Raw genomic sequence first — 24930 nt, forward strand, 5'->3', positions numbered from 1 at the left:
TCTTGTCCAGAAATAATGGTTTGCCACAGCATTCGTGAGGAACAATCCAGTCCAGGAGCTTTTCTCCAGGCATATCTGGTGTTCGAAGTTTCAGAGGAATGTCTAAGCTTCATTTGCTTGAAATAAAGCAGTATTTTCCTGCCTCTACCTGGTAATGAAGTTAGTTACATGCTTAAGGAGAAAGATTGCCTCTTGTGTACTTTTACAGTCCCTAGTGTAACTACAGGTACAAATCTTATTGCTACCAGTACATGGACTCTGTGCTTTTGGTTTGACTGTTGAAACAAACGCTAAAGCCTTATCTGAGTGGAAAGCTTTCCCTTGTCTCTGTGGTTTCGGGTACCGTCTGTCTTTCATCTTTCTCCATTTCCCCGCACAGTGTGAGCTGGGGGTGAGCTGGGCACACTCTGCCGTGCCTGCAGCACAGAAAAACCATTTTGTATTCATCTTGCACCAGTGCGGTGGTGAGGAGTCAGCTGAAGCTGTATCGGGAATAGCAGTGATTTTATGTACCATGACTCCAGAGGAGAAACACATACTGCAGCAAGTACAGGGTCTAAAATACTAGACACTAGGGGGAAATAAAAGCATGTCCGTGGGTGGACCATTAAGCCCACACAGCCAAATCCTGAGAGGTCCTAAGTCCTCACAAGTAACTCCTGTTGGCTTCAAGAGGACTTCAGGTGCTCACCTCCCCTCAGGATCTGGCCACAGGTATTTTACTTAATAAAAATGTCTCCACTGACTGGGCGGAGAGCAAAAGGTTTTTGAGCACAACAAAATTATTTTTCTGGATTCATGGAGCAGGCAGCATGGATTGGGGTTTGTAACGGCAGTACCTGTTCCCCTGGAAATGATGGTCATGACTTCTGGTGCTGGGAACACCTTGCTGCTTCTGGGCTCGCTACAGCAAAACAGTGTGTAAAATGGGGAACAAAAAGAGCTGCTGTCAGAAGGGCTCATAGGTAGCAGATGCTTGTGTGGCTCTCTGGAGGCACAAAGTCTCTTAATTCAGATGGCTTTGGACTCCTGACTCTTCAACAAACTGCATATTTTACAAAACAAAACTTATATTTAAACAAAAGAGACTTCTTTGTTTCCGCATGGAGTGGAGGGGTTCCCAGATGACTCTTCCCAGGGATGAAAAGCCATTGCTAATAAAACAGCATTTTAGTGCTCGTGCATCCCCCAAAGGGCAAATCTTTACCCTGAGACTGTCTTAATATTGTTGTTATAATTTAAAGACACTGAACAGAATTCCACTAACTTGGAGTATTATTTTCAGTAGTTCCAACAATGTCTGCAGCACACCTGCTCTCTGTGGTCATTTCAAGCCAGCTCCTTCTCTGTTGTTATTGGCTCCATACCAAGAGCCAGCAAAGCAAAAAATTTTTCACTTAAGCCCAAACTTACTGTTCTCCTGTCAGCTTCCCCGTAATGTATTACTTCACCATGTCCTTTGACCTCTTGCATTTCTTTGTAGAGAAATATAATTAATTGTGAGCCGCAGCTTAGCTCTGGGGGTTCGAAACAGTTTCACGTATTTACTCAAAACATTAACTTTTTTCTTCTTTTTTAATTTCCAGGCAGAAAAGGTGATGGGGGTTAAACAAAGCATCGCTCCTTCCAAGAGCTCCAAACCCCAGCAGGGCTGCAAAGAGCTGATGGGAGGAAGGAAGGTGGGAGGGATGGACAAGGGGGTTTCTCATCCAGATCCCAGCAGCAAGAGTTGTGCCTGGGAGCTCAGGTACAGGAAGGAAAGATGGACACCTCTACTGCACAAATAGCCTCAGCCTCAGAGCAATAAAAAGGAAAAGAAGATGATGTTCTAGAACAAACACAAACCATTCCATGGTCAACTAGTATGTCACTACCTAGGCTCTTGAATGGGTATGGGTACAATGCTGCAGGCCTGCAAGAAGCTCTCACCATGCAGGATGGACAGTGTGGTCCGAGATCCCACTGAGAGAGCCATAGGGGACCAGCCAAGGTGTGCAGCACCAGGCAGCCCTGGGAGCTCATGGTTCAGGTGTACAGCAGCAGCAAACTTGTCTCCTGGGGTTCAGTGTGCAGCCTTTGCCTTCTGGCTCCAGAGGGTTGAGAGCAGGAGACCCAAGACCAAGCCTGCAATACCAATAACCTTAAATTCATACTGCCCAGCTAGGCTGCAAACTTCATCATGGTTTTCTGTGCCGGCCTGGGGAACTGGTGGCTGAGGGCTGGGGCAGCTGAGGGCTGGGATAAGGCTGCTGCATCCAAGCTGCTGATTTTCCCTCTCTTAGCACCACGGGGGTGTAGGTGATGGTTGATCTCTGCAGATCTTTCTGTGTTTTGAGGGAATATAATAAGCTACTGCTGCCAATAACAGCATCATCACTTGCCTTTCTTGTGTGGGCCCCCTCATGGGAAGAGCTCAGTTAATACTGCGATATGTCCCAGGGACCCAGGCCAACACCAGTGTCTTTGCTTCTCACTGAGAAGTTGGGACACAGAGGAGGTGTTAAAGTGACCTGCCACTTTCCTTATTTGCACATTAGTTCCTGAGGACTTGTGATACAAAGGATGACAAACTTCATCAGTGGAGGAAGATCTTATTTATTCATCACGCCGATAGCACCTCTCTAGCAACTCTGTGATACTGTAGGAATCCTGCTTCGTTTGTGGATTACCATCAGAAGACCCAAGGTGTTTCTAGAAGCCCTGAAAGGCTCAGTTAAGCAACTTTTTCAATCCTCTTTCTGCTGTAGAATCGTTTCTTACATTGCGGGACATGCTCACAGCCCATCTGAGGGCAGCTGCTGCAAATCCAACACGTGGGTGCTGTTAATCCCATAGGAATTTTCTTAGGAAATGAAGGGGGAAGGGAAGTTGCTTATAGATACAGGAATAAACAAAAAAACCCTCATAAAGCTTCAGCACATTTCTATTTTTCAGGCACCCAGAGCCATCCAGCACTGTAAGCAACCAATAACTGGGAAGAGAGATATTCAGCAATAATCAGAGATACACTTTCAAAGGGATGTGAAGTTTCTAGTCCTTATGAGCTTAACAGTAGTCTCCTAGCTGACAGTCCACAGAAAGCCCTGATAACCCTTGCCAAGCCCAGTCAGCACCTTTGAAGTCAACGGCAACATTGCCACAGTAATAGCTCTAAAAAGCTATGTTGGCTCTTACATTGCTGAAAGACCAACTGGTTTGTACCACTCAGGTTCTTTGAACACCACTCCCCAGGCTTACAGCACCTGACACATCTGCCATCAAGCTTCTTCACTTCTTTCTCACTGCTTCTCCCAAGCAAGCTCTCCTATAACTTCATTTTTTTTAATTGCTTTTAACAGAAAAAAAGAATTGGTTCCATAATAAACTCAATGTCTAACTTTGCAGGAATGTTATGCAAACAACCCTGCTGGGATTGAAGCAGCAACCGATCGCTGGAGATCCGTGTTTCTACATCCTCTTACTTGAACTCCTTTTCCTCAATGCACTACTGAAAACACTCTTGCATGGAAACTAGCAGAAAAAAAGGTCTAGATTTAATATCAAGAAAGGTGCAAAACTAGTTGGTAACCAGACTGTGTGTTGTTTTTTAAAAAAATCAACCTTTCATTGTCATATTGGGAGGATTAAGTAGTGTCCCAATAAGGTTTGTCACAAATCTGGTGCAGAGTAGGCAAAGGCAGCAGCCAGACACTACTCTAAAAGCCAAAGCTGGCACGTAACATTGTGCATCAGCTAAAAAAACATGAAATCTCACATCACAACTCAAATCTAATCATGATACATTTGACAGCTGGATGCCAGAAAGTTCTTTGCAGTTTACCTAATGTCATGATGGAGTACCAAACTGGCAGGGTGATGCCCTGCTCTGCCAGGCCTGGCATGGTGCGCTCAGCCTCGAGTCTATGGCATGAACCAAACGTTCAATGTTAATGCATGATGCTTCCCACAGGGAGGATGTAGTAACCTGTATGAGATCGCATACCCAAGGGTGATCTTGCCCTTGATCATTTTCTATGCACATAATGAGAAGCAGAACGCTCAGTCCTGGGCACTAGACTCGATCTCACTGCACCTTGGCTGCTGCTCACCACATACCATACTGCCTTAGTAACCTGAATGGCAAACCCAGTACTGAACCGAGCTTCGAGGCCACAGCACATCTGGTCCTTAGCAGGACTGGAATAAAAACCAGTTCTGGAGTAACTGGGACCAGGAGGAGCAGCTCAGGAGGCAGCAAGCAACCTGTACTATTTCTTTTATCTGAGAATTGTCTGCTAAACATCCAAATCTTTATAATGTCTAATAAAAAGGGGAAACGAATATTAATTTAGCTGAAGCATTATGGTCTTTTGGGTAAACTAATTCTCCTTGCCTCTCAAATGCAAGTCCATACAGCCAATGCAGATTGGCTACTTTTTTAGCACCCAAACTAAGATAACTGATCATCTTGTCCATGAGTCACCTATACCATTTCCCATAGGAAGACAAGGTTTGGATTCAAATTGATCCTGAAAAGCACAAAGGAATGGCCAGAAATCAAATAGATAACAGTAAAAAACACTTAAGAGGGAAATGTCAAATGCAGAAGTCTCCAACAAACAAGCCCGACCTGCGGCACCTGCCAGGCAGCGGTGTGCAGAGAAGGACCCACAGCCTTTAGAGATCCAGAAAATGTGGGAGTCCTTGGTCTTGTCTGCCCACAACACAAGGAAAGGCAAATGTCATCCCAGGACACACCTGCAAGAGTGGTTTATGTAAGACATAGAAGAAATTATTGTGCTCTACTTGGCACCAGTGTGGTCTCAGCTGGAGTTTGGTGTCCAGTTCTCAGCACCATGCGTTAAGGAAAATGGAAGTTGGATAAGGTCCAAAGGAGCTCATATGAAAGACAAAAGGTTTAGAAGATGCAGCCCGAGACAAAAGGCTGATGGAGTGGGCATCTTCTGTGTGGAAATAGGAAGATGAGGTAAACCTAACAACACTTAACTGTCATGCAGAAACCTGACTTCTTTCTGCCCATTATAAACTGGTGATGTGAAGCATGATGTCTTCCACTCTCTGCTTTCATTTGGTGGGTATGGTACTGCAGGACTGCTTTTGCAGTGCAAATTTACACCACCTGTTAGAGCATTTTCAGGCCTTTAATATGTCCTTAGAGAAACCAGACCTTCCTCAGATCAAAGTCCCTCAAGATTCCCTGCAGGATCCAGTTTTGTGGCCAGCATTCATCACCACCATCTGCTTTTGAAGACATGCAGTTGTCTGGGAGGTTGTATGGCTTAGTCCTGCCTTAGTCCTACGATCAGGCTGAGACAAGCTCTGGGACGTGATGGTTCTTACTGAGCAGCATTGGTCTGCCCAGTGACTTGCTCTAGGAAACAACCTGCACACACAGAGCTTGAGTCGTTTCCAACATGGGCATCTCCAGTGGTGCACCTGCCAGGGCTGGCGGGTACAGCACAGGACCTACAGAAGACCTGCATGTTTCTGGACCAGCAGTTGGACTCAGGTGGTGCTTCCTAGGGGAAAATAGCAACTAGCCTGGGCTCAAACGGCTGAATTGTGTCCACTGCCCAAGCAGAGGAAGAAGCATTGGAACAGCAGTGTGTTTATTAAATCACATATAATGAGCACCCAGTGCATGGGTAAAGAATTACACAATGCTGCAGTGACACTACTGGGCAGATGGGGTTTCTGTCCGTCCTACAACAGAGGCTCCCAAACTGAAGCCTGGGGCATCCACAAGCACAACTTGTCCAAGGACAAACTACAACGCAGTGCCCAGCGGGGCTGGCCGCGGGGCACACATGTGAAAGCCAAGGAAGGCAGCAGGACACGGGGAATGGCTGGGACAGGGGCTCTTTCCCCAGCATGTTCCTGCAGCTGCATACCCCTGCAGGCACTGCCTCCCCTTCCCTTGCTGGAGCTGTTACTCCCAAACCTGCTGCTTGCCCAGGGTGTGGAGCTGGCACAGACCCCCCATCAACCCCAGATCCTGTTTCTGGGCCACGCTGACCAAGAGTGCAATCATGCACACTTCCTTCCACATTTATGCAAAAAGCATCCGCCCCACACGTATCTCCACTGTATTTGAGGCCTTGTGTCGTCTTGGCAGAAGTGGATGGATTTTGCCCAGAATACACAATTTAGTGCTAATTATCCCTTCCTGCTGGGCTTTAGAGCACAGAGCTTTCAGTTTAAGAACAACAACTATGAGAGCTAACGGATTGCTGTGTTACCAGGAAGCAAACCCTTTGCAGAGCACGGAGGATCCTGCCCCACCGAAGGTCCCAGGGAAGGCTCAGCTCCGCAACAATAGGAGGACGGAATTTGTTAACGCTTCAGGGAAGGAGAGAGCATCGCCGGTGTTGTAATTGTCTCCCACCAGTGCTGCTGGGGGGAACACCCCAACGCAAAAGAGCATCTCACCCCTCCCAAGGCATAGCAAATTATGTGGTAGAAGTAAGAGAAGAAAAGTCCCCTTGTCAGGTCAGTGAGAGGGTTAGAAGGGGAAAGGAAGATAAAACTGCGGCTGAGATTCATTCCCTTCCATGTCACATACAGTAAAAGTCCATATTTTCTGCTCTCATTTGGGGTGAGTGTATAGGACATGGATTAAAGTGTTGCTTTCCAAGACCCACTTCTCACAGCCATTTATCCCACATCTGGGATGGCCTATGGGCTTCGCTGCTAGGGCTCCACTGACAAACCACTTCTTTTCTGGTGATACTCCCTGAGATGAGAAAGAGCTTTGCACCACTCTGCTGGCAATTCAGCCGCAGGTAATGAATTAACAGCATATGGTAGTCACACTTGGAGCCAATAATAATTTAATTCACCTGCACTGGCACTTAACCATCCAGCAATAACCGTTGCAGAACTGCTCTCTGCACAGCTAATTTAGGAGCTTTATAGACCTACATGTGGCGATCATTTGATTCTAATGCTGACATGTTACCTGAAGGAGAGTCCAAAGTACCTCCTAGCATAGTGAGGATTTTGGGTGGTGGTGACCACATCTTAGCTTCTCTTTCAAATGCAGTCTTTTAGGTGTAGCTGCTCACCTACTTGAATATCCTTACAAGTGTAACAAATAAAGTACTGAAATATAGAGCAGATGCTTCAGTACCTTGGACTAAATCCATTATTGACGCAGGACCAGCATTACACCCTTCTCAAAGACACTTTCTCACTTGCTCATATGGTGCACAGATGTAGGTTGCTGGCAGCGATCTCCAAGGCAATGTGGGCAACTTCCAGATATTCCGCTACCCTTTGTCTCCATCTCTTGTGCAAGATTCTGGACAGTTTATTCTCATTTGTGTCTCTGTAGTTATCACACTAAAATATCCTCACTATTGCTGTATTTTGGCTCCCTCTTGAAAACAGTGTAAGGGAAACACTGCTGGATGAATGGAACAATACCCAGCACTGGAGGTGAGGGACGATGTCCATCCCTGGCAGCATTACTGCAGATCACTGAGATAATCCCGTGACCTGCCTGCCGACGTGCATAGGTTTTAGTGGCAGCTCTTCCAGAGAGCTTGTTACTACCAGCAGCAAAGGCCTTCATGGCTTGGAATTGTCACTATCAGCACCGCAAAGCAAAAGGCTGTAAGGAGTGAGAATCCTTCTTCCCGAGTCCGCTGAGGAAACAGCTGCACAAAGCCTGATGCCCCTTGGCCGGGATGGTCGCGAGCACCCTCCATCGCGTTCAGATGCAGTTTCCTGTCTCTAGAACAAGTTGTCCAGCAGTGGCTCGCTGGGGAACACCAGAAGAAAAAAAAGAGAAATACCAGGTTGATCCCAGGGAAGATTTCTTTTCTGTGAAACGAAGGTAAATAATTCTGCTGCTTTATGACTGGTGGTTTTACTGTGAGGTATTGCACAACAGGCTTAAATAATGCTGAAGTATGACTGCCTCCACTTTTGTCTGGTTATAATGTTTCTTCTTAGCTCATTGTGTTTCAGAGAAGGTTGGTTATGAAGAACAAAAGCCTTTCAGGGCTTCAGGCTGCGTGCACATGAAGCTTTCTCGCCCGACTGCAGTAATAGGCATGTGAAGTACATATTGAAGTCATTCTTCATAATGTTTTGTCTCATAACATTTGAAATTGAAGTAAGCTTTTTACTTTTACAAATAAATATTGAGCTAATTGCATTAATAAACACAAATCAAAACTGTATATTTTGGCGAATAAATTGCAGAACATACTCTTCCTACCCTGCGTGTGGACAGCCCTGGTTTCCAGCATGAGCAGGTCTGTGGGGGACCAGCACAGGCAGCTGCCGTGGGGGAAATCAAAGCAATTGGACACCCCATCCCCAAGCCCCCGGGACCCCCAGCCTGGTCAAGCAGGGTGGTCAGACTGTAAACGCTGAGCAGGCCCAGAGACATATGTCTGTGTTTGTGCCACCTCTTCAAGCCCAATGCACTGGGTGTGCTGCAACCATGGCAGAGTCGCATCCCACGTGTGGGATTTAACATGTTGCAGCAGAAGTGCAGGAGAGCTATGGCCTGTCGTCCCTTCAGATGAGGTGTGGGATGTGAGCGGTAAGTACAGGACAGCCCATATTGCACAGGGCATCTGGTGACTGAATGCCAGGCGACCTCCGTGCAGCAGGTGATGCTCCATCCCCACCCGCATGGCTACAGCTTTGCTCTCCTGGAGCTCCTACGCTTCACCGGCTAGGCATTACCGAAATTAGATCCCACAGCATGCCTGTGGATAATGATTTATACTTATCTTTCCTCTAAAGACAGGGAAACTGGAACAGAGACAGGGATTTTTTCCTGCTGTAGAGATGTTTCAATTGTTTCCATCCTTGAATCTGACATTTGTGATCCAGGATTTCTGCCTCCCACCCCACTTATTCCTGCACTGAGATAGGATGTGGGCACCTGGCTGTCCCCTGCAGGCAGATCTGCCACCTGGCTTTGACAGAAAGGGACAACGTAAGGCAGGAAGACCCCCTCGGACCCCTACAAAAATACATTGGAGTTTTTATTCAGTAGGGCAGTTCACCACTCAGCTGGGTGAAGGGGGAATGAGGCTGACCTTTGGGAATTTTTTGGAAGCTTTGCTGACTGTGGGCCGAATAGCTATATAAACACTTACGTGGGGTCAGGTCTGAAAACACTGCAGGCTATCCTCTTTGATGGAGAGATTTTTGTACAGAGACTGGGTGAAAACCAGTGAGGCAATGGACATTGATGCATTTCTTTTTCATAGTCATGGCTGGTAGAAAGAGCTGGTTTATGTGTTTGCTGATATGATGCAGACAGCAAAAGCTAGATCTAATGTAAGTGTCTGTCCTAGCCCTTGGCCCTCTGGCAGGCACCCGGAGGTCGCTGCTGCCCCAGCACCCAGGGCCACTCCAGAGCCAGTGGGTCAGTGTTTCTTTCCCACCCAAAGCAACAAGGTGAAGGACACCTAGTTTTTAGGAGATCCCAAAATCTGCTGAGGAGCCTGACCTGCTGGCTGTGCCCAGAGCCCTTCTCATGAGTACTCATGACTTCTACCCCTTGTGAAACACAGGCACAGCCAATGTTTTTTTCTAAAGCTTGGGCGGAGGAGGGACCCATCCCTTACGCAGCAGTTTGTAGGTGGAGCACTCACCAAGGATGCTGTGTTGTGCTCAGGCTGGTGCTTGTCATCTGCTCCATCAAGGTGGCTGAACATGCATGGACCAGTTCTTGGGGCACAGTGATTAGCACAGGGGCATCTTCTCTGCCAAGGGACTGCTGCTCCCATGGGATCAAAGACAGGTTCCTTCTGGCACCTGTGCTTGTTTGTATGACTCTTGTCTCCTTTCCCTATCTTGTCCTTTCACCCAGGTCCTGAAATACTGTCTAAAGAGGAAAACATCCTCAGTAAAAGGAAAGGCAGCACCCCAGCCCTGCTCTGAAATCGCCTGTGTCCGCTGGGTTACAGTTTTCAACCACTGAGGTGATTGAAAATGAATGGGTGGGTTAAATAGGATATTGGGTTCCTTCTCCTGACATGAATAATTTTACTGTTTGGGTGTGAGCAGGAGTGGGGTATGAAGGAGCGCAACAACCCCTGCCCAACACTGGTCCAGTAAAATGCAGTTGCTCAGGGAGAAACCTGTGTTTTGGAGCATGCGCAGACAGAAGGACGCGAGTGTATCCCTGAGCCAAGGCAGTACCAGCTGATTTACACATTTTGGTGCACCCAATTTTCGCTTTGTACTGTGTAGCTTCCCAGCAGAGATCCCTGGACTTTATTCCAGGGTCAGGCCCTCAAGTCCTTTCTTATGCCCAGCCTGCAGTCTCAGCGTGATGACATCCAGCTGCCAGTGGCTCATTTGTAAGCAAGGGAAAACCCAGCCCATTCTAATTTTGAATATGCTAAATGACTAATAGAGCTAATTGTGGCCTCTGCTCTCCTAACAGCTTGAAAGTGAAAAAGAGATGTTGATGCAATAGGGCAAAGGACATTTTCCAGCTCTGACAATAACTCAGCAGCCCGGACTAAAGCAGCCCTGTGCCTTTGCAGAGAAGGCCCCGTGCCACCAGCAGCCCACTCTCACTGAGGTCTTGCTCTCCTTCGTAATTTACTTCAGTTTTCGGCCATCAGTACATCATCATTCCTTGCTTCACTCTGGTACCTACCAGAACATACAGAAACCCTGTAATGGATAAAGCAAACCCTGAAGAGTACAATACCTGTAATCTGGCCCCTACTTATTATATTTACCAAAAGCAGCAGCATGCAGAGCTCAGACATAGGAGTGAGGAAGAATTATTTTAAGGCAACCAGCACAGGAGATGGTTCTTAGCTCAAAATCAAAATGACCTGCTTGCATCATAAAATAAATGAAGTTTTTAGCAATAGCTGGAAGCCTATGCAGCCACATATACCAGGAACAAAAAGAGTTTGTTTATGCAACACTGGTTACACCGCATCTCAGGGTAACAAATGTCAGTGCAGTACTAGGAGCCGAACAAACCCAGTAGTTTGGGTTTAACTGCGAGCTTTTACTGCTACAGACAGCAAAGAGAGACTCTTTCCTAAATTGTTTCCCACCACTGATACTGGGCCATGTGTCTTGGCCAAATAAACTGTATAGGTTGTTGCTTTTTGGCAAACCAGCTTTAAATTAGAGAACATTTCAGAAGGTCAAAATCGAAGGAAAACAGAAGCTGATGAATCTTATCAGTAAGTAAAGAACAGCTTTAAAAAGCATTTCAGCTAGAACCACTCCCAGGACCAAACTGCTCCATCCGAGCTAAGTCTTACTTTCAGCAGCTGTGTCCCAAACCGCGGCCCTCAGGAGCACCAGCCAGGCAGTGGTGGTGGCAGGGATGCCCTGCGCAGCTCAGGCTGTAGCTCAGCACACGCTCAGTGCCCACTTTACACCAGTGTAAAAGGAGCAACCCCATGCCTCAACCTTCTTTTCTCTTTCTCCTGCAAAAGCTTTTATATTACTCAGGGAACTGATCCAGCTGAAAAATAACCTGGGAAAAATGACTGGTTACTTGTTAACTGGATCAGTCCTGATGGGGCTGTACCAGCGTGGGAGAGGGCAGAGGATGAGAGGGGCCGGATTCTCCCTTCCAGCAGCAGCAGCACTTGCTAATACTGACTGCAATGGTTGTTGAATCGCAGGCTCAGTGTTGGAAATACAGTTCTCGGGAGGTTTAAACATCTGCTTCTGGCATTCCCAGAAGTCCACCTGCATCAACATGATGATTAATCCACCAGAGCCCACAGACCGGGTCTTCCTTCATCTGTATCGCTCGGAGAGCATGGTGAAACAGGCTGAAACCCACTTAAACTATTTGGACTGAGCAGCACACTGGTGTGGGAATCACAGGATAATCCATGATTATGTCCTTGTTACAGCACTCGTGAGGGATACATGGAACCTGTACTCAGTTTTTCCATCTACGTGAGGAGGTTCAAAGGCAGCATGCTCTGTTCTGGCCCTCCTGGAAGACAAAGACTCTATTAACTGGATTATTTCTACTTTGCATGCCAGAATTTCATATTTGTTTGGCTGGAAAGTGAACAAATAAATGTGATTCTTAACCTGTGATGGAGACAAGGGTGTCAGACTTGTTGGCAATGTCCCATGTGAATAATGGCCAGACACTGTAGTTAGTACCATAATTCAAGTCTCCATTTTAAAGAAAGTGCAACAGTCAACGGCTAATTAGAAATTCATACTTGCTTTTATGTATTTTTTCTTTTCTCTTTTGCTCTCTCAAATAACAGCATTAACAACAGAGCAACTGAACGAATGACACTCTCTGTCACCTCCCCTACCTTTCTTGGCTGGACCAGTAGTGGCACATGCTGGGGGTGCTTCAGAACTGCACTTAGGATAGCAAGGGATTGAATAATACTTGTCTCTGCCTAGCAAGGACATTAGTTTGGTCTTCTGCCTGAGGCAGCCAAGTTTCCCAAGTCATGCAAGGACTTCACGTCTCTGACACATCACCCATTCTGTCAAAGTTGGCCAGGAATAGTCATCAGGTCAAAATGTATTGTAAAATGAAAGAAGGGAACATGCAGCACAGGCTTACAAATCCCATTGCTTAGGAGATCAAGGCTCAAACCAAGGTAGGTGCTTACAAGGTATTTATAGGAAGGGAATGGTATTTTACAAGGATACTTCATTTATTGCTGCCATTTTTTGTTTGAGAAATATGTTATTGTCCCAAATTTAGAGCATCCCAGAGATTAAGAGGTTATACAGCTGCATTCTCCCACCCCTTACCACTGCTGGTCATTCAGCAGAGCATCTCTGCATGTTGCAGGACGCTGCTGGGTAGCATGTACCTTTTTGGGCAGCAAAGGCTCTGCTTTCCCCAAAGAGAGCTGGGTAACAGCATGCGCTTGGCAAACTCCACATCAGGAAACACCACATATCTAAACACCTAAGCAGAAAAGTGGGCAAAATGCACTTCAGAAGCTACAGAAGACAGCTCATTTAGTAGAATTATGGGATGAGCTAATTTGTGAAATATGAAGGTATTAACCATGAGAAATCCCACAGAAGTTTAGAATTTGTGTTTAGAAGGAAGTCAATGACTAGACTATGGTGAACGAGGTGCAATGGTCTGGTTTACTGTGTAACCCAGTTCTGCTGTGACGAAGAAGCCTCCTGTGTTGGCATTTTCAAGGGCTTGCTTTTCCAGCCCTAGAGACAGTCACTGGAACATGCCGCAACATGAGGAGAATCTTATTTCCCTACTGCAGTCACAAGGGGTGCACACGTGTTTGGGTGGATTGGGTCTATAGGGCAAAACTGAGAGCTACTGGGTAGAAACTGGGTAGTAGGAGGAGCAGAAGGTGGACTTGAACAGTGCTTTTCAACATGCAGTTTAAAAAAATCAGGAACATAAACGGTCTTTGACCTATACATGGTTCTGGTCATGAAATATTTACATTTTTTAACATCAGATTCTCCAGTTATTTTCAGCTCACTGTATCTGAAACTAATTGAGCAGATGCAGATTTCACTGAACCAAATACATTTCCATTATCAGAGAGTAAGCACTGCATCAGTCCATGCAGGGAGCAACAAAGCACAAATATTACTGGTTTCTGGAAACAGTTCTGGGATTAAATTGCTAGTGGCAACCTGCCACCTAGCCAAATGTCCCACCAGCCCTTTTTTTTTTTGGCATCTGCTGGCTCTGAATAAGATGCTCTTATTGTATGCAAAGCCTGAGTCTTTGCTGCTTGAGCTGAAGAACCGTCCTCTTGACTGCAGCATAAAAGGATGAGCCTGTCGAGCAGTGTAGCTGCTAAATGGTGAGCTCCACTGCACCACTGAAAATCACAGAAATACTCTGTTTGCCATATTCCTTCAGAACAAACTGCATGCTAACGTAAAAGGCAGATGGCTTGCCCATGTTAGAGATCTCGGTTCTGTTCCCAACTGTCTGAATAACCCTGTGCAAGCTGTATTATCATTCCTCAATTATTTCTTTTTATCTGTGGGTTGCTTTCCCCTCCCTAAGACAGGAAAACTGGCCTTATAATCAGGGTTGGAAAAAGATACAGAAATTGTGATAACACTCATCGCAAGTGCCAGTGCTAGAATTCCTTGTTCCTTGGTTTATAGAGTGCCTCTCACTAAGCTTCAGGACTCTTTAAGAGCACTTGACACAACAGATTGTCTTGGAGACCAGAATGCCAATAAGAAGAAGCCTGATTAAAAAGATTAAAAAAAAGATTCTAAAGACAATGCCATGTATTGGGGAACATGAGTCACTCTCAAGAATTTGTAATTTACAGACTGAGGGGTGGCTCTTCTCTGGCCTCAGGCGATGCAGGCCAGCAGCTCCTCCAAAGCATGGCTGTGGGCTCCTGCCAAAGGCATTCTTTGGAGCTGGTCTAAATGGGGAAAAAAGCTGACTCGAGGTCAACTTAGTCAGCTGGTCTTGATTGGAGCCCCTGTTATCTCTGCAACCACAGCTGAGATCATTTGACCTGGTCAGGCTGTAACCATGACCGCTTCAAACACTCCCTGGCTGGTAGCAGGAGCAGCAGCAGCTCACGGAAAGGTGCCGCTGGCAGGACAACCAGCCCCAACCCTCAGAAAGGTTAAACATTCCTCCCCCTCGCTCCGACACTTACTGCTTACAAGGACTCAAACTGAAGCATGTACAAACCAGACAGCTGTTCAGCTCCTAGTTTGGAGAAGACCACTTGCAGGGTTACGTTCAGCCTGAGCATAAGAAATGGAGGACTGCTGTCCACAGAAATGTTGTCCCATTATTGGGTTGATTTGATTGCAGGGGGTGGAGGAAGAGTTCCAAGTACCCCCTTTGTGTACATGGCCTTTCAAAGCTGTTCGAAGCCCTTGCTATTTTCAGCATTTCGCATGATTTTCCAATGAACTTGTTTCTTCAACAATTCGGTCCAGCTTTGAACGATTTGGTCCAACAAATTTTATTCTTGCACACTGAAAGAGCAAAATGCTCCTTCTACACCTCTTCAATAGCTTACCTGTCATTAAAAATTCAGAAAGCTTCACAGAATTCAAGGGTTCCAGTGATATTCATCAACAGCCATGTGGGATTTGGCCTAAAGAGAGAGCTCCTGAACAGTTGGGGATGGAAAGCAGACCCAGTCATGCAAAGTGCTGTCAGACTTGTGGTGTCTTTGGGCCCAGGGTGTGCTAGCAGTGAGCGGACTTTCCAGGTAGAAGAGCAACAGAAACTCATGCAAAAGGACACAAAGTTAGTGTAGGTGTGTTCAGGTTTTTTAGGGTTTAATTCATTTATCCCCTTAATTCTTGAATTAACACGCAACACAAATCTTGTGATTATTACACAAACACTAGTTTACACAAAGATGAACAAAACCCACGGACAGTTCCCAATAAAGAAATGTTAAAATCTAAAAGCAGAATTGGAGAACTTGAGACTCACCAGAAAAGCACAGGAAGGAGCAAAATGGCCTTCTCAATGTATTTATTTTAAAGATTACTTCCCACTGTCCTCATAATTTTTAAAGGTCTTTTGGGGGATCTGCTAGTGTAGAGGTGAGGCCTTGGAGAACTTTACCTAGTTGTAGATGAATACTACATGACTTTCACATTCGGCAAGCTACTAGGACAAACTGTGCCACAAAAGTGCTCCTGACATCAGTGCATTTCATGTTTAACCTCAACTATCAGTTTATTTTCTAATTACGGTTTAAAAGAAGAGCAAATTTTTTTTTTGTGGAACAATGAAATATTTCATAATATATTGTTTCCCCTAGAGAAAATATATATACGTGTTTGATAGACATAATACAAACAATTAAGATGACTGTGTGACAGATTAGTGACCAAAGCTCATGAAAGAGCAGAGGGATAAAACAAAAAAATTGTTTATAAATTGTTATATGATCACTTTTAAGAGTTAATTTAATCGTCATAGCCCTTTTGTATTCTTTTTTTTTAGTGAAAATCAAGACTGTGCAAATATCGTTAGAACAACTGCCTAAGAAAAAGATGACCAATAAATGATAACACACAGACTTGAAAGATACTCTAATATTGAATTTCCATTATGAAATTTAGAGAGTACTCTAGTGACAATTAAACAAGCTATTCTGCCAAGGAAAGAGATCAAAAATACTTTTGTGTTTAAGTACCAGAATGTGAATTGCAAAACATACAACGAAATCCAAAGAAAGAATTGTGTACGGACTTATACACTGGTAGTAAATAAATTAAAAAGACAACATTTTCAAGAAGGGCTCAGGACAGCACAGATTAAGCTCTTTCCTCTCTCCTCCTCTGCTCAAAAGCCATCCTCTATCTTCACTACAGCTTCCATGAGCAAAACTGACTTTTCTCATCCTCAAATCCGTACCTTCACCTCTAATGGTCTTCTGAACACCAGGAAAGTATTTTCATTTCTCCGCTATAGACTTCTATGTTGGTTCGGAGTGTGAACTGCTGATCTTTCATTGCTTTGACGATACAGCATTTTGCTGTGGCAAAAACTATGCTTTTAGTAGTGTCGTATTTTGTCTCTTCTAAATGACTTTGCTTTCAAATTGCCACTCAGGCTTGTGGCTACCACCACCCCGGGCACACTGTGCTAGCACAAACATCAGTAAAGTGCTGCTTGTGCAGACACTGACTGTGGGTTTACTGGCAATAATCGCATTAGAATAATTTTACTCAAGAGTGCAAACACAACACTTGTTGCTTGCTTAAGCAATTTTTTACCCAATCTGTCTGAAGAATAGTGCCTTTTAGGCTAACTATACTGCATTCTGGGTGGATATGCCATGGTGCATTATTTTTCTACTAAAATTTAAAATACCTGTTGAAACACACTGGCAGCCGGGGATTGGCCAAACTAACAAAACTTCCTGATTTCTTTTTTTAGTACCCATTAATTTATCTGATTACTTTTAATTCAATACAATCTAAAAAAAAACCAAAGCATACAGCATTGCTGAGCATTGCTGTGCTACGAATTACACGTATGGATAGGTCACTCCAGAGAACCAGCAAGTAGACAGCAACATGGCTATGAAGAATTTGAGAATGCCACCAGGATCACCACTGGGATGCCACATGGATACTACCTCGCTTAGCTAAGATGAACCACACATGGTGATCATGAGGAAGAAGCAAGCACAGACAACAGCCTGGGCACACAGAGCCACTGATGCACTCTTCATCTTCTGACCAAAGAAGAGGTCACAGGACAATGAAGTTTTATTAAACCTACATTCCATTTTTACTGCTCTTTTCAACTTTTATTTATCATTAAAGGACAGAACACAAAGGCTTTACACTTCTGCTTTCACTTTATTTAATGTGTGAAACTTACTCTCCTTGAAACTGCTTTGCCATTAACTTACAGAGAAGGTCCACGTGGCTGCAGCTGGACTGCTTCTGGTACCTTGGTGGACTCCTTCACAGCTGCCCAGGCTGTGCTACACCACAGGCACCTCCCTGATGGGGCTGGAAATAAAGCCTGCATCTCCTAAGCACATCTTTGTTCCAGCTGAGTTTACTCTGCTAAATGAAGATGCATCACGTTTTTTGTGTTTTTCAAATGGATAATAAATGATGTTATAAGGTCAAAAACATCAGAGGCATCTCTGAGCCTAACAGATGCAAAATTCAATACACCAATCCATTTTGAAGATAAAAATGTTAATAACAGTTTCATAGTCTAAGTAATGGATATAAATTTTCTCCCCCAAACCGATGACATTTCCTGAATCAAAATTGCTTGGACTTTGCTCTCTATCCAAGCATGGTTTTCTCTGGCTTCATTTAAGGTTCTGGAAATGGAAGTTACTGGCCTTTCATGTGCAGCTGTCACTGACGTAACCTATTAAAATTCTTTGTTCTATTACTAAAGACAGAAAAATATTATTTCCATCCCATTTTCAACAAATGTCTCACTGGGTTTATTACTAGAGACAAGTATGACGTTCCTGAAATATGAAAAATGTGAAAAATCTTAAAATAGTTTCAAAAATAAGTGTGTCATTACCTAGAACAGAGCAGAGCCTGTTTTACCAGTGAGAGATCCTGAATTACCTGACCAATTCTGTTATGATAATAATTAAACGGCAACATTATTGATGCAATATAAAAGGTTATTTTTTTGAAACCAGCTTTCTCATGTTTACCTCAATGATACTATTGAGTCAGGACCCTACTCCACTTAAAAGCACAATATTTGGTATACTGTACAGCAAAATACAAAGTAAAACAACTAATATATGGCATTAATGTTGAGATGGTGAGATTAAGAATTATTCAAAACTTAGATACGTGAATTTAAATTAACTTACATGGTGTTCCTGTAAAAAAACCAAAAATGAACAACTGAAATCCCCTTTTAGGGATTGTTAAAAGAACAGAACTTCGCTTAAAGAATAGTCTCTAAACTTTGCTTAAACTTCAAAACATTATAAACATGCATATGTAATACAACTTTCAAGCCTTCACACTTACATTTCTGAAACTGTATATATCCGTAATGCTGGTGCTGTATCTTTGGAAAGTTCAACTGCAATATATATATCAACCTCCACACTAGCTTACTGCTAAATCAAGAAAACAGTTAGACTTACTTCCTTGAAAAGCATTCTTATTGAAAGACAGCATTAAACTGTATATTAGATAGATACAAGAGAACAAAAATAAATCACAAAACCACGTGGTTCGTTTTGAAAACGCAATTGTTCTACTAAGGTTTGTAGAATCAATAAGCTCAGGTAGCAATCCCTTTGCCTGCACACAGTCAACCTTTTCTTTCACTTACGTGCTGCTTACATACAATCAGAACTGAGCATCAACATTGAAGCAGGAACCCTGTCCGAATAACATCTCATATAAATAATTTAAAACCATTTTCTAAATTACCAGAATAATGACAGTAAGTCAGACTTGTTGACGCATTTTATTGTGAGATGGGGAGTCTGGTAAAAAACTAGAAAATGACCATGATGTAACAAGGAACTTAAAAATGAAGTTTCAGATTTGTAACATACATACATGAATACAGGAACAAATTGGCACAAATATGTTAAACATTGTTCCCAACACTGTTTATAAGATTATTCTAATTTGGCTTACTAAGGAAATGAGAGTTTTATGGTTAGACTAATCTCTTAATAAAACTGCAGAGCATCATGCTATTAGTCACACAGTGAATTTCAAAATTTAAGAGCTTTATATTAAAAACTGGGTAAAGGTAAAATGAATTGATTGCAATTGTAAAATTAATACATTCCCATTTTAATTCTTCTGTTCTACAGTCCAAGGCAAGTATAAATGTTAACATAACACTGTTAAATCAAATCTCAATGCAAGAGAACCGATTGCATCTCTACTTTAAATCTTATCAACTTTCCAAATTTTCATACTAAAATATATTATTGTATTAATACAAACTACAGTATTATACACTACACTGTGTAATAAATAAAGAAATATAAAAATAAGACACATAAATATAAAAGTTTTCTAAAACTAAAAAGGTACATATGTCAGTAAGAAGGGTATTAATACTGCCAGGTTTGAAGACATACAGTACAAAATGTTGCACAGATCTATAAACTAAAAGAAATAAAATAATACTGATAGGTAAAAATCAGCTAACATTGTTAATAAATGGGGTCCATAATAACTAACATTTGAAAATACTTATGAGCCAGATAACATGTCATGTATGTGTCTGAAATTAAAGTAAACCAATAAAGCAATAAAGCAGATTAGAAAATTTCCCTTGTAATTATTGTAGAGAAATTCTGCAAGTCAGGTATTAACCCAAAATACCACCAAATAATTAAATAATGAAATATACCAGTGTTCTTACTTCTCTGATGGCTGAGTGTTTTTTTCCCCATGATTAGTTTAGAAGTTTGATACAAATCAACAAATGCTAGTTATTGTAGGCCACACATTGGATAAAGGCTGCTCAGAGCCTCTGTAATACTGATAAATGGCACTTACAGCACACAGGTCTTGCATAAGGCCAAAGGAGATACAAAGCTTCATATCATATCCTTCATATTGTTACTACATACTCAAAACACAATTACAAACACTGATTTTGACGACTTTGCTGTCCTTACCAGTATTAACACTGTTAGTCCCTGCAATCAGAACTCAACGACAATCTTTTCAACTACATTTTTAATCACATGAGTAAGAAACTTCAGTTCTTCTATCATCTGCTTTCTTAAGGCTAACAATACACTTTAAATGATAATATGCTCTACTACAACATCTAATGTCATAAATTGCTACCTTCTAGGTTGAATTTACAAAGGTAGCCAAGCACTGTCTGCAACTGCATTACAGGTTTCTGCAAAAGGGAATTTTGTAGTGCAGAAGTTCTCACATTTTAAAACATAGGAAAATACTGAAGCGGATTTAGGAAATGTTTTACCATAAAAAAAAAAAAATCATATAAATCTCTCCCAATTGTACAGCTTAAAAATTAATCAACTTAAGAATGAAAATTAATACTGATAAAACAAACAATGCCAGATGCTTGTCTAATAAATCAGGTTTCCTACAACCTGTTAAATCTTTGCTTCCAGAGTCACTGTATTTTTCTAATCTGCTTCATGTTATAAACTTGTTCCTAACTTTGAAAACTGTGTGAAAAATTACTAAGTTTGAGGTTCAGGCACACCTGGATTTCTTTTTTTTTTCTTTTTCTTTTTTTTTATATATATATTTTTTTACACAGTAGTGAACAGAAATCACAGTATGCAGGCTACTGTGTTTCCATGAAAAGCATGTATAATATAGAACGAACTTCATTACCAATTTTTTTTTCCTTATAGAAAAAACTATCATTTAAGCTTTATTCGTTTTTTTCTTCCGACACCTGCCCGTTATTCTGTGTAACTTCTGGTTCTGCATTGCTTGCTTGATTTACAGCTTCATCATTCTTGTTACCTTCAGTTTTGCCGCCTTCTTCTTCTTCCTCTTCATCCTCTACTTCTTGTAGTTTTCTACATTCTTTTTCTTCCTGAAGTCCTTCTACCTCTTTTTCTTCCTCCTCCTCTTCCTCTTTTTCACTGTCTTCCTCTTCTTCCCTGGTTAAACTCTCTCGCTCATCCGAGTCGATCTGCGATGGAGATGCTCTGGCACCAGCATGCTCGTTATTGAGGACCTCCTGGCCCGTCTCCTCCTGTTCCGTGCTGTCACGCTCTTCTGCCTCTCTTTTGCAATAGGAGTAGCGATGATTCATGTGTTGAGAGTAAGACCCCGAGTGTGAAAACCGCTTTCCACATTTGTCACATTGGTAGGGTTTCTCCCCAGAATGCAGTCGCATGTGTTCAATCAAATGGTGTTTGTGTTTAAATGCTTTTTTACAGATTCCACACTCATGAGGTCTTTTACCTACAAAATAAAGCACAGACAACTGAGCATCTTGTAGCTGAAGTTTTAAAAATGTATACTGTTGTTTTCATCATAAAATGCTGGTGGTGAACGTATTACCAACAGTTAATAATTTTATTTAACAAGACGTTCTACTCCACGCATCCTCAGCCTGGGTTTCTCACCTGAGCCCAAAGGACAAGTGTCCAAGGGTACACTCTTACAATGACAGGGTAATTTGTAAGTTCTTTAGGAAAACTGAACATAAAAGGACAAACATATTCTCAGATGTAACTTTTAGCTAAAAAAAAAAGTGCAAATAGAAGTAAATTCAAAAAGGAGACATTTTTCTGGCAGTAAACGTTATTTTGACTGTTTTAACTTTTCTATATTGATGGAAATTTTAAATCAATGAAGCTTTTATGTTGTTTTTTGTGTACCAAGTCCTTCTTCCATGTTATAGGTGAAAAGAAAATAATTCTAAAATCTAGGTTGGCACAAGTAAGTGCCTTATGTACAAAACTTGCTGACTACATATATATTAACTAGAAAAATCTGCTTTGTTTCACTTAGCTCTCTTTCTGCTCTGTTTTCCAGCTTTCTACTTTCTTGCCTTGTTTTTTGAGGCTCTTATAAACACTGCATGAGCCTAGTAATGTTATTTTGATTTCAACACCCAAAGTGGTTACGCAAAACAACTTTAGACAGTCTTAGCCCTGACATAAAAGACACAGACAATAAGACAGCAGTTTTCTGGTCACACTATACAGATAATCAACGCGTCCGTGTCAACTTCCACCAAACAAGCAGTGAGGTGGGTGTTGGTCTCTTCTGCCAAGTAACAAAAGACAGGATAAGAGGAAATGGCCTCAAGTTGCTCCAGGGGAGGTTTAGATTGGATATTAGGAAAAATTTCTTCACAGAAAGGGTTATCAAGCATTGGAACAGGGAAGTGGTTGAGTCACCACCCCTGGAAGTATTTAAAAAGACGGGTAGACGTGGTGCTTAGGGACGTGGTTTAGTGGTGAACTTGGCAGTGCCAGGTTAACGGTTGGACTCGATCGTCTTAAGGGTCTTTTCCAACCTAAATGATTCTAGGATGCTATGATTCTGAACACTGCAGTTAATTTAAAAGCAGAATGGAAAGAACACTTGTGTTATGAAAAAAAGGAGTTAAAAGAGTCTCAGGACAGGAAATATATGCAATAGATAGTTTTAATGAATACAACTTGAGAAACTTGATCAAATGGTAAAGACAAAGGGGGATTTTTAATCTTTTTAATTCTGTATGTAGGCTGAAGTTAAAACATTAATATGCAGACTAAATAAAAAAATAATTAAAAAAAAAAGAATTCTTTTAAAGACATCACAGAAGATATAAGAGACCAACAGTTATCAAAAAAAGACTAAAGATACCAGAACAGGAGCCAAAAGGAACGACTATGAGAAATTAAAAATAAAAATTGAAGCCAAAGGGATGTTCTTTTGGGGTTAGATTCCATGTCTAATGAATGGTTGTTACAGATAATTACAAATGTGGCTCGATTTGAAAATCCTTCATGCTAGATAGATACACCGCCTTTCCTGTAAAGAAAGTATCATACACATACATGATCCTTTTTTCTTCATTTATAATTTTAATTTTTAATTTTGCTTAATTTATAATGAGGCAAGGTAAATTAGAAGTAATAAATCCTTTATTACAGGCTGTGGCTCATAGATGATTGTCCATGAGCCAGATGGAAGAAACTCCCCTTTTTCTATTCAGGGTTTAGGTCTTACAAATTTAAAGAAACACAGAATTTGTTCTGTCAAACAAATATACAAAACATAGGTTTCTAAAGAGAGCTGAGCACAGATGATAAGGAGGACTATTACAGCTCCCTACACTTTCTGAGAACCAGATTCCAGCTGAGATTACTGGTTACACACTACCAATGAAATAACGATCTGAAACTGTTTTTCCTAGTACATACCTGTGTGTTCATACTTATGTCTCAATAATGAGCTGCTCTTCTGAAATATTTTGTCACATAAATCACATGCATACATCCCATTTTCTGTCTTTCTCATCTTTTTCTTTGGGGGTGTTGAATCAGAATCATTTTGATCTTCTACATTCGATACTCCTTCTGAGCTAGTGTCTTGCCTTTCATCCTTAAGAAAATTATGAAAAAGGTTGAGTTCAACACAAAATGCACTGATGCAGCCCACAATTTATAAAATATAAGCTGAAGCTGCACTGTTATTTTCATTCAATTCCATAAAGAGCCAAACAAAATTGTTTAGACTTACAGAGTCAAAAAAATCTTCCACTGCATCACTCTGCTTTGCAGTCCCTGCCACCATACAGATGCAGAATTCTCACTGGGACTGACTTTAAGCACATCCAAATTTGACTGTTGGCCAGGTCTAAGCTACACTGACACATCATGTTTTAGGGCCCATAACATAAATACAATGTTAGGAAGGAAAAGAAGATTACAGACCTATAAAGTACCTCAGTAAGTTGGAAGAGTAAATTTGAAATCTAACTGCATTTTTCCACTAATGTTTGTTACCCACATTTTGCTACCTCATAGATTTTATGGAAGTTAAGACTGTATTTTCTGATGAAGTTTTCACAAAAAAGCTATTTAAGTTATCACTTGAATTTGCGTATTTGACTACCCTCTTCCTCATAACACTACCACAAACACTACCTAACTCAAAATTTTGGGAATTTCAAATGTTTTATTAAATTTTTTTTTAATCACAACTGTAGTCTATTTCTAAGCGTTTCAAGCCTTGAAGCTCACCTGTAAGCAGCACAGTATTTTCTACTGATATCAGCAGTATCCCCACATACGAAATTACTTTTATCATATATTACCAAATCTGAATATAAAAATGCACGTGTTAGCTACCTCAAATGTCATCTGTCTGATGTACTTTAACATATAAGTAACCTTGTAACTCTTCAAGGCTCCTCAGTCTCTGGCTATACAGAAACCTGCATAAAATGCTACACAGCCGATTTCTAAGATTTAATTAGAAATGCCAAGTCTTTATGCGAACCACTTGTCTGTTCTGCTCTGTCCCTACATGCGCAGGTGTTTCTCAGCAGGACTGACAACGCTTAGATCACATCTGGACATACTCAGGGAGGAACAGGACAGGATACAGGAATGGCAGATGAAGGTAAATACCTGTCCAACTTTCAACTGAGAATACATCTGAATTTTGTTTAAAGTGCCGTTATGGTGTAGGATGAATTCAGTTACTCTGCAAGCCAAGAAAGCAGAGCAGACTGAAGGGAGTAGCCAGAAGTTACAAATAGTTTATTTTCTGGGTGTGGGGAAAGAGGAGATATTGAGCCAGCAAGAAACACAAGCCATGGCCTTACTTTGCTTTTTGATCAGAAGAATGAAACTATCTTTAAAATACTGAGCACTGATGTCCTAGAAGACACTTCTGAATGACCGAACACAGTGAAGAACTGACTCATCCATGCACAGAACTGTATAGTTTCTGGCAGTCTGGACTCAGGCTGCCCAAGCCAGCTAGCTTTGAGGAGGAGTTAACAGTAACCTCTATTACCCA

At 42.1% G+C, this 24930-nt stretch overlaps 1 protein-coding gene across 1 annotated transcript in view; it reads right to left on the minus strand.

Annotated features, from left to right (window-relative positions):
• Positions 1-18899: 18899 nt before the first annotated feature.
• The window catches only part of ZEB1 (zinc finger E-box binding homeobox 1), a 197028-nt gene continuing 190997 nt past the window's right edge, over positions 18900-24930 (minus strand). The window contains exons 8-9 of the mRNA XM_009895127.1: positions 23325-23505; positions 18900-21369 (exon numbers count right to left, since the gene is read on the minus strand). Of these exons, the coding sequence (XP_009893429.1) occupies positions 20828-21369; positions 23325-23505 (723 nt within the window). The 3' untranslated portion in view covers positions 18900-20827. The remainder of the gene's footprint in view (positions 21370-23324; positions 23506-24930) is intronic.

Source organism: Charadrius vociferus, unplaced genomic scaffold (genome assembly GCF_000708025.1).
Source record: "Charadrius vociferus isolate BGI_N301 unplaced genomic scaffold, ASM70802v2 scaffold61, whole genome shotgun sequence".
NCBI lineage: Eukaryota > Metazoa > Chordata > Aves > Charadriiformes > Charadriidae > Charadrius > Charadrius vociferus.